Source organism: Rhinoraja longicauda, chromosome 5 (assembly GCF_053455715.1).
Source record: "Rhinoraja longicauda isolate Sanriku21f chromosome 5, sRhiLon1.1, whole genome shotgun sequence".
Classification (NCBI taxonomy): Eukaryota; Metazoa; Chordata; class Chondrichthyes; order Rajiformes; family Arhynchobatidae; genus Rhinoraja; species Rhinoraja longicauda.
Genome location: NC_135957.1, coordinates 64,309,756 through 64,326,577, shown reverse-complemented (window position 1 = coordinate 64,326,577; position 16,822 = coordinate 64,309,756). Strand labels below are relative to the sequence as shown.

Below are 16,822 nucleotides of genomic sequence, written 5' to 3'. Positions count from 1 at the left end.
AATTTGGATTGTTTTCTTTGGACCGTTGGAAACTGAGAGAAGACCTGATAGAAGTGACGGTGGTAGAAGTAGATATAAGAGTGAGATTTAAGAGACTTTTGGATATGCAGAAAATGGAGGGATAGGGATCACGTTCAGGCTAAGGAGATTAATTTAAAGGCATCATGTTCGGGATGGACATTGTGGGCTGAAGGCCCTGTTCCTGTGCTGTAGAGTATGTTATTAAAGATGCTGCATATGTAAACTTATTGCTGTTATTTTCATTTGGTATTGGCTTTGCAATATCTGGACTCGTACTGCTTATTTTTCCTTAAATGGCATGTTGGCCTTCATAACAAGAGTAGTTGAGTAGAGTAGCAAAGAGGTCCTTCTGCAGTTGTGCAGGGCACCTGGTGAGACCACACCTGGAGTATTGTGTGCAGTTTTGATCTCCAAATGTGAGGGACATTTTTGCCAATGAGGAAGTGCAGCATAGGTTCATAAGGTTAATTCCCGGGATGGCGGGACTGTCATATTTTGAAAGAATGGAGCGACTGAGCTTGTATACACTGGAATTTAGAAGGATGAGAGGGGATCTTATTGAAACATATAAGATTATTAAGGGATTATATACACTAGAAGCAGGAAACATGTTCTCAATGTTGGGGGAGTCCAAAACCAGGGGCCACAGTTTAAGAATAAGGGGTAGGCCATTTTGAACAGAGATGAGGAAAAATCTTTTCACCCAGAGTTGTGAATCTGGAATTCTCTGCCTCAGAAGGCAGTGCAGGCCGATTCTCTGGATGCTTTCAAGAGAGAGTTCGAAAGAGCTCTTAAAGATAGTGGAGTCAAGGGATATGGGGAGAAGGCAGGAACGGGGTATTGATTGTGGATGATAGGCCATGATCACAGTGAATGGCGGTGCTGGCTCGAAGGGCTGAAAGACCGACTCCTGCACCTATTGTCTATTCTAAATCATTATTTAACGAACTTAACATTTCTATTACTGCTTTTGACTATTTTTAAGTACTCCCACCTGCCCCACTTGAGCATAGCACACAGTTAAAATCTCATCCATCACAGCTGTTATAGAGTTTGCCAGACTAGTGTCAGATCAGTTTAGATGGAGCAACTCCTCTTTCCCTAAACCTGTGGAATTCTCTGCCACAGAAGGTAGTTGAGGCCAGTTCATTGACTATATTTAAGAGGGAGTTAGATGTGGCCCTTTTTGCTAAAGGGATCAGGGGGTATGGAGAGAAGGCTGGTACAGGCTACTGAGCTGGATGATCAGCCATGATCATATTGAATGGCGGTGCAGGCTCGAAGGGCCGAATGGCCTACTCCTGCACCTATTTTCTATGTTTCTATGTAACCAGTTTAACTGAGGTGAGAGGAGCTGTTCTATTGATTCAAACCCTTGCTTTTCAAAAGTCACCATTCTAATATTCCTGGTCCAATTTCCATTCTGAGTCTCTACTCTGTGTAGGAGGGAAATGCAGATACAGTGCCCCCCCCATAATGTTTGGGACAAAGACCCATCATTTATTTATTTGCCTCTGTACTCCACAATTTGAGATTTGTAATAGAAAAAAAATCACATGTAGTTAAAGTGCACGTTGTCAGATTTTAATAAGGGCCATTTTTATACATTTTGGTTTCACCATGTAGAAATTACAGCAGTGTTTATACATAGTCCCCCCATTTCAGGGCACCATAATGTTTGGGACACAGCAATGTCATGTAAATGAAAATAGTCGAGTTTAATATTTTGTTGCATATCCTTTGCATCCAATGACTGCTTGAAGTCTGCGATTCATGGACATCACCAGTTGCTGGGTGTCTTCTCTGGTGATGCTCTGCCAGGCCTGTATTGCAGCCATCTTTAGGTTAAGCTTGTTTTGGGGGCTAGTCCCCTTCAGTTTTCTCTTCAGCACATAAAAGGCATCCTCAATTGGGTTCAGCGGATGATTGACTTGGCCACTCAAGAATTTACCATTTTTTAGCTTTGAAAAACTCCTTTGTTGCTTTTGCAGTATGTTTGGGATCATTGCCTTGCTGTAGAATGAACCGTTGGCCAATGAGTTTTGAGGCAGTTGTTTGAACTTGAGCAGACAGGATGTGTCTATGCACCTCAGAATTCATTATGCTACTACCATCAGCAGTTGTATCATCAATGAAAATAAGTGAGCCAGTACCTTCAGCAGCCATACATGCCCAGGCCATAACACCCCCACCACCGTGTTTCACAGATCAGGGGTATGCTTTGGATCTTGGGCAGTACCTTCTCTCCTCTATACTTTGCTCTTGCCATGACTCTGATATAAGTTAATCTTCATCTCATCGATCCTCAAGATCTTTCTCCAGAATTGTAATTACTCTTTTAAGTACTTCTTGGCAAACTGTAACCTGGCCATCCTATTTTTGCGGCCAACCAATGGTTTGCATCTTGCAGTGTAGCCTCTGTATTTCTGTTCATGAAGTTCTCTGCAGACAGTGGTCATTGACAAATCCACACCTGACACCTGAAGAGTGTTTCTGATCTGGCAGACAGGCGTTTGGGGATTTTTCTTTATTATAGAGAAAATTCCTGTTATCAGCTGTGGAGGTCTTCCTTGGCCTTCCAATTCCTTTGTGATTAGTAAGCTCTCTTTCTTAATGATGTTCCAAACAGTTGATTTTGGTAAGCCTAAGGTTTGGCTGATGTCTCTAACAGTTTTATTCTTGTTTCTCAGTCTCGTAATAGCTTCTTTGACTTTCATTGGTATAACTTTGGTCCTCACGTTGATAAACAGCAATAAAAGTTTCCAAACGTGATGGAAAGACTGGAGGAAAGACTAGGTGCTGAGAGCACTCTTATACCTGCATTAAGGAGGCAATTAAACACACCTGAGCAATTACAAACACCTGTAAAGCCATGTGACCCAAACATGATGCCCTGAAATGGGGGGACTATGTATAAACACAATGGGGGGGGGGACTCTGTATAAATTTCTACATGGTGAAACCAAAATGTATAAAAATTGCCTTTATTATAATCTGATAATGTGTACTTTAACCACATGTGATATTTTCTATGACAAATCTCAAATTGTGGAGTATAAATAAATGATGGGTCTTTGTTCCAAACATTATAGAGGGCACTGTAGATGCTGGTTTAAACCGAAGATAGACACAAAATGCTGGAGTAACCCAGCAGGACAGGCAGCATCTTTGGAGAGAAGGAATGGGTCTGAAGACTGAAGAAGGGGCTCGATCCCAAAACGTCACCCATTCCTTCTCTCCAGAGATGCTGCCTGTCCCGCTGAGTTACTCCAGCATTTTTTGTCTATCCTCAGCTCTACTCTGTTCTCCAACTCTATTCTTGGCAATACCTGATTTTGACATGAAATATTGGAGGTGATTCTTTTTCATCTGTGCCACGTTGGTGTGGAAATATTTCTCTGCCTTCCCCCTTAACAATAATAGGCCTACTTTGTCAAACATACCCTAAAACAGTGTTGACTAGTCATTGAAGACATTTCTTAATTTGATGTCTATTCATGATCCTATTTATAATTAGGACTTGAATATTTTTAGTTCTGACTCAAAAGAAAACCTGGAAACTCATTTAATTTTCACCAGTAATCTTTCACACTTGCAATAATTGTCACCAGTGTAGAAATAAGATTTGCTCTCAATATGCTGCAGGCGGCTATTCAAAAAGCACACATAGGCGACTGACCAATTCTCCTTGACAGCGGAACATGCTGGTCAGTGGTCTGACAGTGGTGGGGGGTGAGGGGCGGGGGAAGCCAGAGGAGTAAGAATTAGCAGATTTGAGGCTGTGCACATTTATGGGAAATAAATTTTTCATTTGACAAAAGATGAAAAAATTAAGCAGCAAAAGCATGAATTTGTCCAGCAATATGCAATCGGGGACCATATTGAATGTGAATGGGCATCTTGCTGTTTTGCAAGAACACCTGCAGCAAGAACTCCTCCACATACCTGATAGGTTTACAGTAAGTATTCACCAGAGGGGTTTTGAAATGATTTGCAATACAATGCAAGCATGGTGACTGATGTAGAAAATGACCATTACCTGGGTAATGCAGCAATCCTGCTGCAAATATCCTGTTTACATTCTATAATGTCATGAATGATCACAGAATGAATACTGTAATTGCTGAAATGGAAATTGTGCACATGTGATTCCCTCTCTGGCAATGTCACTTGCAAGAGTTCACACGACATTGGACATTCAAGAGCTAAAATTAACTAATTTTGCTGAATACAACCATAAACCAAAAGGCGCCTAAATGGAACCAAAAGGAAAATGGAACGTTCAAGCCCCAATTTTAATGTGGAGCAATAAAGAACCACTTAGTTTTAGTCATCTTGGTGCCTGCCTTGACTGAGTTGGTTCAGGTTTATTATTGCCACATATACTGAAGTACATTGAAAAGCTTTGTCTTGCATGCAATCCAAACAGATGGGATTTTCTATACACAGATGCAAACATGAGTACAATGCCCAAAGCAAAGGGGAAGATGCAGAGTGCAAAATATCGTGGGACGAGTGGATTCAATTTGAGAACCCAAGGAAAAGAAGAAAAGAGGGATTTTTTGAAATATATGGATTGGAGTTGAACACAGTCTGTAACTTTTCTTGTTTCAGGGACTGGCAACCATTGTTGGACAAATAACAGCTCAGACTGCTTACGTTAAGCAGCTGCTTCGAAATGTTATCCAGAAGTATTTTGAACGTTTCCTTCCATTGACGGGGTCAGGCGTCGTAAATCATCCTATATTACTTGCACTCTGTGAATCAACCGCAGTGGCTCAACATCAGATTCTGCGGAGCACCCTTGTTCTGGTTATAAGGTAAAAGATTTTTGAGCCATCCTATATTAATGACGTTTTACAGTATGTATTCGTCGAGTAGTTGTGTGAAATTGGCAATTTTCTATCGCAGCATGTCATGGTTTGTACCCAGGTGATTTTAAAATATATATATATATATATTTCAAAAGCTAATTACAGATGTTCAAGAATTCGTTATCTCTGCTGCATCAGGTAGACTCAGAATAACACTTTTGTAAAGCAATTTATTATTTAAATAACCTGTCCACCAACGCCTTCACTCATTACCTTTTCCTTAAGTGCTTTGCTAATTGAAGGAACTTGTACATCCATTACTAATTTTGAGGACCAGAACACACTTGTCACCATTGGTCCCAGTGCTCACTCAGAACTTGCAACTGCTGCAGGGATCTGGTGCTGTGTTGATTCTATCCTAGTCCAGCTCTTTGGGAAAGTTATTCTTAATTATTCAATGCGAATATGAGATAAGGAAATTACTTTAAACTAAACTCAAACATTATGCGGGAGAGTTTCAAGTGGAGACCAAATGCAGTATCTGCAGATCAAAGGTGAACACATTAATTTGATAAACGACCTTGTTGCTCAACAGTTTGTGTTCTGCAGACCAAAGCAGACCTCCTGCAAGGATATTCAGACTGTAGCCATCAGTTTATAATTGCACATTTTGTTTGAGATGGTTCATTTCTGGGTAGTTTTGTTTAAATGAGAATCCTGACTGTCACTCAAAATCTAGACTCGGTTTGCCCTTGCATTTGCATACCTGTTTATGATTAAGCATAAATGGTAATCGTCAGGAAGAACTGTATGATACCCAAATCTTCCCACTGAAAGAGTGCCAAATCCAATTGACGACGTAGAACAGATATCAAGTGGGTGGATTGGATGAAAACATATATATGCCTAGTTTACAACTTGCAGTCCAAGGGTTGACACAAAATGCTGGAGTAAGTCAGCGAGACAGGCAGCATCTCTGGATAGAAGGAATGGCTGACACTTCGGGTCAGGCTTCTTCAGGCTTCAGACCAGTCTGATGAGGGGTCTCAACCCAAAACATCACCCATTCCTTCTATCCAGTCCCGTTGAGTTACTCCAGCATTTTGTGCCTATCTTTGGTGTAAACCAGCATCTGTAGTTCCTTCCTACACGTTGCAGTCCAAGGGCACAACATCATCTTGAAATGTGTATAAAGGGGCCCTAGAAAATGCAATTCAATTTGAGTCAAGACATTGATAAAATTAGATCATTAAATTAATGTTATCTTAAATTGTAGGAACTATATAAACATGCACGTTTTTTTATCGCTGGGCTGCCTTATTAAGACTTTATTGAGAGAGGCCACAGATGAGACCGTAGGAGCCTTGATGAAGATCTTTCTATCTTCTCTGGCCACAGTTGAGAGTACTGGAGAGTAGCCAATATTGTTCCTTTGTTTAAGAAGGGATGTAGAAATAATCCAGGAAATTCTAGGTTGGTGGGTCTCATGTCAACACTAGGGAAGTTATCGGAAAGGACCTTCGGGATAGAATTTACTCGTATTTAGGAGAATATTGGCTAGTTAGGGACAAGCGGCAGGGCTTTGTTTGTGGGAGGTTATGTCTTACGAACATGATTGAGGTTTTTGAGGAGGTGACGAAGGTGATTGTTGAGGGTTGATGTCAGCATGGATATTAGTAAGGCATTTGATAAAGTTTCTCACGGTGGGCTGATCCAGAAGATTAAGATGTGGTGGATCCGCGGTGACTTGGTCATTTAGATTCTGAACTGGCTAACCCAGAGAAGACAGAGGGTTTTGGTGAAAGGGTATAATTCTGACTGGAGATCTGTGAGCAGGGAAGTTCTACAGGGATCTGTGCTGCCACCTCAATTGTGTACAATGCATATGAATGTAAATATCGATGGGCTGGTTAGTAAGTTTGCAGGCATCACAAAAATTGGTGGAGTTGTAGACAGCGAAGAAAGCTGTCAAAGTATATAGCAGGATATAGATCAGCTACAGAAATGGGCTGAGAAATGGATTTTAAACCAAGCAAGGACGAGGTGTTGCACGTCGAGAGGTCGAATCTAAGAGGAGAGTATAAAGTCCCTTAGTCTCCAAGTCCCTAAAGAGCATTGATGTTCTACAGATGGCTTTTAGGGTCCAGGTCCATAGCTCACTGAAAATGTCAATGCAAGCAAATAAGCTGCTAAAATAGGTGTGCGGTATGTTTGCCTTCATTAGTTCATAATTTGAGCCAGGAATGCAACTCCTCTGTATGCGCATGATCCATATTTCCCCATTCGCTGCATATCCATATACCTATCTGAAAGCCTCTTAAGTGCCAGTATTGTATCTGCCTCCACCACTGCCCTGGACACTCACCACTTTGTGTTTAAAAAAATAAACTTGCTCCGCAAATCTGCTTTAAACCTTACCCCTCTCACCTTAAAGCTATGGTGCTCATTCTTGACGTTTGCACCCAGAGATAAAGGTTCTGACTGTCCACCCTCTCTATGCCTCTCATAATGTTATATACTTCCATCTGGTTTCGCCTCAACCTCCGACGTTCCAGAAAAAAACGTCTAAGTGTGTCCAACTTATAAGCAATACCCTCTAATCCAGGCGGCATTCTTCATGGAGCCACAAAACACAAAGGAAGAACAGTTAACAGTTTAGTTTATTGTCACGTGTACCGAGGTACAGTGAAAAGCTTATGAGGTGAAAAGTAGGCCTTAGTATTTCGAGATCCAGTCTCTTCAATGAATGTGTACCATGTATTAGGGTAATATCATAGTCTTGTTGTACAGATTAATACGTTGTAACATATTAGAAGTTTAATTTGTACAAGTTTTGATTGTCAATACTTTCAGTGCATGTGAATGGCCTCCACAGCTTCTGATCTTATCCTCATCAATTATCCTCTCCAGTGAGAACTACTTGCAGTTCAGAAGTCACGCACCTCCTCCTCGCTTAGCAGCAACCTTGTCATTTCTTTTTGAGCTATTACGAAGGAACCAAAACAGTGATGCAGCCAGCGAGGCCAAGCTCCTCTTACCAACCGTGCTGAAATGTCTAATGTTGGTCAATGAACCGCAAGGTATGTTTTCTCATAATCTCCAGTTGATTGATAAGTTTTGCAATTCTGTTTAATTGCTCATTCATTGCTCGACTAGGAAATGAAGACTGAAGCGGCAAACATTTTCACAGTATCACGGTTATTAGGTCCAGTCAACCGCGGGTGAGGTTGAAATCCAATCTCAAGCCTCTTTTTCCTCAACGAAGGAGAAGGAAAATGTGGTCCAAAATCTTCAGAATAGAGTTTTTCCTTTAGGTGCATTTGTCGATTCCGGCACAGATTGCACTTATTTGGAAAAGCATTTAATCTCCTCCCCCCCCCCACCAACCTCAATATAAGATTTCACTCGGACGTTTGCACTTCACCAATTTTAGAACGTGCCACAAACCTGCGTAATCAGGCAGCTTTTTAAAAGGCCAAGGTTTTCCTTTTCTGTTAAAAAAAAAATTCCATTCATGGACGGCATCCTGGTCAAAATTTTAACCATTACTTACTGCCGCTGCATTCAAAAGTTGCATCTTAAATCTTAGTGTTTCAAGACCTTCAAATCAACACAATAAGTGAAACTTGCTTTTCATTTTCAGTTCACCTGGTACCAGGGCCAGTTTTGGGGATACTTCTCCTGGTGTGTAAAAACAACCAAAAAAATCACGACAACTTACGTTGTCATGACCTAATAAGCTTAAATTTCAGCCGCATTTGCACCGATCCCATCAATTTCAAGGGAATTACAAATGAGTGGATGTTCTTTGGCTTCATGTCTCATTCATAAGCAGGAAGTAACCAGAATTAGTTTTGTCAGATTTCAGCCCAAAAAACTGTTTCCACAGAAAATAGTCAAGGTTCAGCATCAACCGTCGACTCCTCTCGTTAGTAACTGATGTGCTACATATAGCTGTAGGATAAACTTAGTTTGTGTCAGGTTTTATATTTTGATTTGCTCTTTCATCTCTCAAGTTTAGACGCTGTGCTGCCACAACGTATCTAACCTGTCCAGCTGAGGAATGAATGCTTTCAATTTATGTGGCAGGTGATGGGACCTGTTGGCAAATTAGTGTTTATTTTGTGCACATCCGAGAAGCCACAACGGTACATCACTGACCTTTTCCCATTTCTCCCTAAGCACGAAGCTTGCAGCACAGTGACAAATATGATGAGCTCACATCACCCTGGGGAAGTTGCCTGATTTGGGGTGTGTTGGCCTAATTCTGTTACAACTGGCTTTTTTTTAAAACTTAAATAAACAGTATCCTCAGGAGGTAAAAATGCGCTTGAGTTATTAAATGTAACATTTGCGGCACACAGCTTTAAAAAATGTTGAGTATGATGCCAGTGCATTTGTCACATGATGGCATTATCAGAGGCCACAGGAGCATCTGAATTAACAACAGACATGACAGCCTGTGCTGAAGCCACTCACGTGTTCTAAATGGAACAGGATGGAAGGAAATAACAAGTAGTATTATGGATGTTGTTTATCTAGCTCAGTTTTTATTGTATTAAAAGCAAACATACTGAAGTTTGGCAACAATTATAAGCAAACATTGGCAACAATTTCTGATTGATAACGCATTGATTGGCTTAATTTAGTTTAGAGGTACAGCGCAGAAACAGGCCCTTCGGCCCACCGAGTCTGCACCAACCAGCGTTCCGCGCACATTAATACTATCCAACACACACTAGGGACAATTTTACATTTACAGCGCCAATTAACCTACAAACCTCTATGTCTTTGGAGTGTGGGAGGAAACCGAAAATCTCGGAGGAAATCCACACAGGTCACAGGGGGAATGTACAAACTCCATACAGACAAGCACCTGTAGTCAGAATTGAACCCGGGTCTCTGGCGCTGGAAGGCAGCAACTCTACCGCTACGCCACCTTTATGGAAATGATACATGGCACTAATGTGTGCAAACTGTGGCAGTCAGTATGATGTAGATTACCGCTCTAATTTATCTACCGATTCAATTTAAGTAATGTGCATGGTTTTGTTTCTTACCTAAACTAGTTTTATGAGACAGAGCAGCTAGACATTGTAATTTTGCTTTACATTCACTATTTAAATTTAAAGTTATCAAACAACAGGCATTTGCTGCCTGTCATTTGATAACTTTACATTCACTATTTAAATTAAAAGTTAACTAATCAAACTGCATTGTTTAACTGAGAATTAAGTAGTACTATTGCACAACTGTGCCACATCGCTTTAAAGATGTAATTGCCATGGCAATGGATTTCAGTTGTACTTGCTTGACTTTCCTTGAGATATAACTTCATTTTAACCTCCACATCAGGAGTCAGTAGAAATTATAAAACTTTGTTCTGTCTGACTGGACTTTATGAGGCCATCAAGATGGTTGTGACTTAATTTAAAGCCATAAATATTCAGTGGCATATTTGGCCCAATTGATCTTCCCCCATTGATGTTGCTTTCATCATTCAGTCTTCAGAGTCTTCAATCTGGATGTGCTGAATTTCCATTGTATTTTAGTTAATGATGCCACAGAGTTTCAGCTTATTTTAAAGAAAAGCTTTATACAGTGCAATGCAATTCTTTGAATTCTGCAATTATGCGGATAAAAGGAAGAACTTTCATGCTGTGAGGTCCAAAATAGCAGCCAACATGTGCACGGTCATATACTGGTAATTCTGCTATAACGCGATAGTTATGTTCCTTAGACCTTCTGTTATGGAAAATCATGTTATAAAACAATTTATCAATGGGGAAAGAGGTTTCGGGGCCAGAGGCTTTCAGACTTGCAATACAAAGTTGCTTTTGCCCACAGGCTTTTTAATAACTATAAATTTATTTTGGTTATTGCAAGCCAATGACACTAAAGGCTATATGTTACATTGTGATAATTGTGTAATATTACACAAATATCAACAAAGGCGATCTCTTATTAATTGCAATGGCCTCCACCAGTGAAAGTAGTGGTTTGTTCTTAAAGAGACAATGGTGTCTGATTATTGTGGGGAAGGTACATGAAAGGAGTTTTTTTTCCAAGACAGCTTTTTTTTTCTGCCTGCCAATTAGAAAAGTAACTTTGAAGCGGTTCTTTAGTTCCTGTTCGGAATCTTGTTATAACCAATTAGACCTGCAGAATGAAAGCAGTGTTCCCTCGTTCATTGAATGAGTTATATCCAATTTGCGTTGTGGAAACGCACGTTATACTTATATTTTAGCAATGCTGCTGCAAGGATATCTGGTGCCAAGGAAGCTGGAAGAACTTGCTTTTCTTCAAACCATGTTGCAGCATCTCGTACATTCATCTGTTTCGGCAGATGGAGTCTTGATTTCATGTCTCACCAAAAGTTGACACCTCTGGCAATGTGACAGTCCTTTAGTACCTTACTGAAATACCACACAAGGTTATCTATTCAAGATCCTGAATAATAGTTCAATCCAAAATTCGACAAGTTGTAACTGAGCCAATTGAACTTGGTGAGATAATTATGCACCTAAATCCTCCCGTACATTTCTGGTGGTAGGGGGTAGGGATGGGGAGAACTTGTAGGGAATTGCATTCAACAGAGCAAGTCCATAATTGCCCTCACAAAGCTGATTTTTTTTTTTAACCTGTTCAGTGCCACCCCCGTGTAGACTCGGACCATGACCAATAATGAAAACAAAAACTTGGCAGTGAACAGCTTTATAATTATTCCATGTCAATTTATTTTTTACTTTTCAGTGAAGAAATTGGCCACTGAGGTCATGCAGTGTATAATTGAAAATTGCCAGTCACTAACTCCCTGTCAGATGTGTCCTCACTTGACCTCTGTACTAAGGTAGGTATTTTTAAGGTCTACCTTCCTTACACTTTCTAGTGTGCAATGTAATTTAGTGTATTCTATGTGTAACCTTCCAAGATGGCGCCCAACCAAGGCGACTATTTGCATGCTAGCCACAGAAGCAGATCTACAATTACATATTACAATCGCTCCACATCCTTAAATCTCTAATCCTCTATACACTGTAAATATCTTGATGGTAATCATGTATTGTCTTTCCGCTGACTGGATAGCACGCAACAAAAGCTTTTTACTGTACCTCAGTACACGTGACAATAAACTAACTTGAACTGAACTGAGTGGTTGGCCTTACTTTGCCCTGAGTGCTCGAGTAACCTGGGGGTGGTAAAACAAACAAACTCCTTTGCGATGTCAACAGGATGTTATGTCCATTGCATGCAAGTGTCTACAAGCTATCAGAAAGTGATTAAAAATAATTGAATGAGGTAAACCAGATACAAATGATGGAGCCTATTTATTTTAGAGGTAGGAGGAGTCACATTGGAGCAGTGGTGTTGTAGTGGAGCAGAAAGATTCTGTTGGTTTCATTGATGACCAGCCTTTTACAGGTCTGTGCTGGCTCTCTTTAATTAACCCAAATTTGTCCAAAAGCCTGTTCATGTTTTCCCTAATTATGTTCCTTATTGACAACTAATGTTAAACTGACTGGCTTGTAGTTAGTTAATGGGCATGTTTATACACCTACCTAATCATTCTTCCGGTACCCGCCGCATGTCTGAGGAAGATTGTGAGACGTTGGCAAGCCCATCCACTGCATCTCCATCTTTAACAATTGGGGATGCAAGCCACCACTCTTAAGTGCAATGAATCTTTCGAGTATATTGTGTTTTTTTTTAAAAAAAAATTTCACCCCACCCATTATCTCCACCAATTTGTCGCACAGTTCCAGCCATGAATAAACTCCTGCTGCCTCAAATCCCATTGATCAAGCAAGACTGTTTATAAATTGGAAATCTCTCTTCCTGGCAGGAAGTATGAAGCTAATCTCAGAGTGGATTTTGATAAAATCATCAAGTTACATTTATGTTTGCTTGGAATAGATTGAGTTGTGAAAGTCACATACCTGTACTTGTTTGTCTGTTTTGATACATACTTGGCTATGCATCACTTGTTTCTATAAATATAAGTTATGTAAGTGAGATCTGCCTATTGCTTCTTAAACCTGTGAGGGATCTCGTTGTGGAATTTCAAATGTATTAATAGACGATATTGAACCTTTTCCAGGCAATTTATTCAGGAGTATTTTGGGATCTACGATCACCAGGTGTACAACATCGTAGAAATGGTTGCAGTCTTAAATCGAGATTTGGTTATCAGTCTCATTCCCACACTAAGTCAAACTCTAAAGGACACTGAACATAAACAAGGACTCGGAAGAAACAATTCACAGAGGTATGTCTTCTTCACAGAATGGTATCATTTTTAGAAGACGTTGATGTCTTCAGTGTATTTCAACAAACTTTGCAGAAACATTATTAAACACCAGTTACACTGATCTGCACAGGGGTGTAAAAAAAAAAGACACACTGTGCTGGAATAAGTTAGCAAGTTGGGCAGCATATGCCTATCCACGTTCTCCCAAACTTTGTGCCTTTTCTTGAAAACCAGAAGCTACAGTTGGTTGTGTCTAGATATTGGAGTAGATGGCCAAAAGCTAGCTCGAAGTGGTATGATTTAAGGAAGATCTAAAATTAAGGAAAAAAAACATTGGAGTTGCAGTTCAAAAGATTAGAGCCCTACAATGGAAGACATAGGGCTTGATCCCATTGATCAAGCAAGACTGTTTATAAATTGGAAATCTCTCTTCCTGGCAGGAAGTATGAAGCTAATTATTAGCAACAATTAAGAAGAACAAAATGAAAAAGGGTCTCGACCCGAAAAGACACCCATTCCTTCTCTCCAGAGATGCTGCCTGACCCGCAGAGTTACTCCAGCTTTTTGTGTCTATCTTTTGTTCAAACCAGCATCTGCAGTTACTTCTTATACAATTAAAATAATGAATGATGAAGGGGCCTGAATTTGGGGTTTGCCAGTGCTCTGGAGAGGAAGCTGATGAGGATGAATAAAATAAAGATGTTACTTAATTGGCACCATTGCGTGTCAGTGTGCATAGTGAGCATGGGGAAATAGGATAGAGGTTCAGCTAAAATCCACGTTCAATTACTCTGTCACTTTTTTTAAACAAAGCTCTTGAAACAATAAATTGCATTACAATTCCACTACTTTCACATTGTATCATCCAAATGAGGTGTGGACATATTTCAAAGATTTTTTTTTTCTTGTGTAGGAAGGAACTGCAGATTCTGATTTATAGATAGATACAAAAAGCAAATGCTCAGCGGGTCAGGCAGCATCTCTGGAGAAAAGGAATAGAAACATTAAAAAATAGGTGCAGGAGTAGGCCTTTCGAGCCAGCATCGCCATTCAATATGATCATGGCTGATCATCCAAAATCAGTACCCCGTTCCTGCTTTTTCCCCATATCCCTTGACTCCGTTAGCCCTAAGAGCTAAATCTAACTCTCTCTTGAAAACATCCAGTGAATTCGCCACCACTGCCTTCTGTGATGTTTGGGTCAGAACTCTTGAAGACTGAACAAGGGTTCCGATCCTAAACGTCTTGGATTCTCCAGCTCAGTGTAGGATTCTGAAGGTGAATCCCCAGTGTAATGCAGGGGAATCTCTACAAATGATCCCAGCAATGGAGCAGAGTCATGGGACTCTCAAAGGCACCAGCAAGGCTGGAGCCTGACAATGCTTGTATGGAAGCCCCGAGCTTGCTGCTGTTTATACAGAAGAACGTTACCAGTTGCATTCGAATAACCAGCCACATGGCTATTTTATAAACCATTTGCATCTAACTCATTTACTTAGTTATCATTATCTAGATAGTATTCCATGTTAGCAAGGGCATTAGCTGTACCATTCCTTGTGAGTTTTCTCACCTCCAGTTTATTTCCACCCACCTCTACTTTCCATCTGAGGAAACCTTCCAACACCTGTTCATTTTCTCCAGAGATGCTGCCTGATCCACTGAAACAAGGAATTAATCATAATTTGTCAAGAAATATATATTTAAATATTACTGTATGCAGCGGTCATCAGAAATGTATTGATATACGTTGACATGCGTTTTTAAAGGGACTTAAAATGTCAACGGCCACCTTATCGTGATTGGTTAGTTGGAGAGAGATTGTACAATTCTTAAATGATGAACTGGAGCTGGAACTTAGATTCTTGAATGGAAAAGCTTGTCTAGTTTAAAGCTAACACATTTTTTTTCATATTGAAAGAAACTAAGCTATACCATTGTGGTCAGATTTTATGGCATTCTGTCTGAAAAAGTATCATGGATGCGGAGAGAATGTTTCCACTAGTGGGAGAGTCTCGGACCAGAGGCCATCGACTCAGAATAAAAGGAAGCACCTTTCGAAAGGAGAAAGGTGAAGAAAGCGAATGGTATGTTGGCATTCATAGCGAGGGGATTTGAGTATAGGAGCAGGGAGGTTCTGCTGCAGTTGTACAGGGCCTTGGTGAGACCACACCTGGAGTATTGCGTACAGTTTTGGTCTCCTAATCTGAGGAAAGACATTCTTGCCATAGAGGGAGTACAGAGAAGGTTCACCAGATTAATTCCTGGGATGGCAGGACTTTCATATGAAGAAAGACTGGATAGACTCGGCTTGTACTCGCTGGAATTTAGAAGATTGAGGGGGGATCTTATAGAAACGTACAAAATTCTTAAGGGGTTGGACAGGCTAGATGCAGGAAGATTGTTCCCGATGTTGAGGAAGTCCAGAACAAGGGGTCACAGTTTAAGGATAAGGGGGAAGTCTTTTAGGACCGAGATGAGAAAGTTTTTTTTCACACAGAGAGTGGTGAATCTGTGGAATTCTCTGCCACAGAAGGTAGTTGAGGCCAGTTCATTGGCTATATTTAAGAGGGAGTTAGATGTGGCCCTTGTGGCTAAAGGGATCAGGGGGTATGGAGAGAAGGCAGGTACGGGATACTGAGTTGGATGATCAGCCATGATCATATTGAATGGCGGTGCAGGCTCGAAGGGCCGAATGGCCTACTCCTGCACCTATTTTCTATGTTTCTATGAGACGAGGAGGAAGTTCTTTAGTTAGAGGGTGGTGAATCTGCGGAATTCATTGCCACAGACGCTGTGGAGGCAAAGTCATTGGGTATTTTTAAGGCGGTGATTGACAGATTCTTGATTAGTGAGGGTGTCAAAGATTATGTGGAGAAGGCAGGAGAATGGAGTTGAGAAGGAAAGCTGGATCTGCCATGATTGAATGGTGGAGTAGACTCAATGGGCCAAATGATCTACTTCTGAATCTATCTATAAATCATGTGTAAATGACAGTCAATACAGTGTAAATGATTGCAATCGTGTATTGTCTTTCTGCTGCCTGGTTAGCACGCCACAAAAAACTATTCACTGTACCTTGGTACACATGTCAATAAACTAAACTAAACTAAATCTGGTTCTTCAATCCCTTTCTGAATTTTTTTGATCTCCTGCACAGACAGTCGTACAGAAGACTTTTGGTCCACCTTGGGGAAGAAGGACAAGCTGAAATCATTAAATTAGAAAAGGATAGCGACTGAGATGAAGCTTGGATCAGCAAATATCAGAGTGCCTCTTAAAAATAATGTTGAAGTAATCTGTACAGTTGTTTATAAATGTATTGTTTCATAAATATATTATTGTGCAAGAGAAATGAGAGAAGCATTTTAAGTAAAAACTTTTAAATCAACTTTTGTCTACCTGTTCTGTCGTGAGTTGAAATCGGCTGCAGTCATTATCTGATAAACTGTAAATGAGGCGTGTGTAAATAAATAGAAGTACCATAACACAGACTGATCTATGTTATTGGAGAAATGTTATTGCAATTGATTTTGAATTTCACTTATGTTGATTTTTTCTTAATCTACCTCACATTTCCACCAACTCACCATCAGACTAGGTCAATTTGCAGTGGCCAATTCCCAACCATTTTGTCTTTACGATGTGGGAGGAAATGGGAGCACCGAGAGGAAACCCACCTGATTTCAGGGAGAATGTGCAAATTCCTTACAGCCAACACCGAAGGTCAGGATTGAACCTG

The 16,822-nt window shown here is 40.4% G+C and overlaps 1 protein-coding gene across 1 annotated transcript in view; it reads left to right on the top strand.

Annotated features, from left to right (window-relative positions):
- mms22l (MMS22-like, DNA repair protein) overlaps positions 1-16,506 on the top strand; it is a 114,650-nt gene extending 98,144 nt beyond the window's left edge. Inside the window, exons 20-24 of the mRNA XM_078400198.1 lie at positions 4,636-4,841; positions 7,746-7,915; positions 11,589-11,685; positions 12,934-13,101; positions 16,241-16,506. Coding sequence (XP_078256324.1) covers positions 4,636-4,841; positions 7,746-7,915; positions 11,589-11,685; positions 12,934-13,101; positions 16,241-16,322 — 723 coding nt within the window. The 3' untranslated portion in view covers positions 16,323-16,506. The remainder of the gene's footprint in view (positions 1-4,635; positions 4,842-7,745; positions 7,916-11,588; positions 11,686-12,933; positions 13,102-16,240) is intronic.
- The last annotated feature ends 316 nt before the right edge of the window (positions 16,507-16,822 follow it).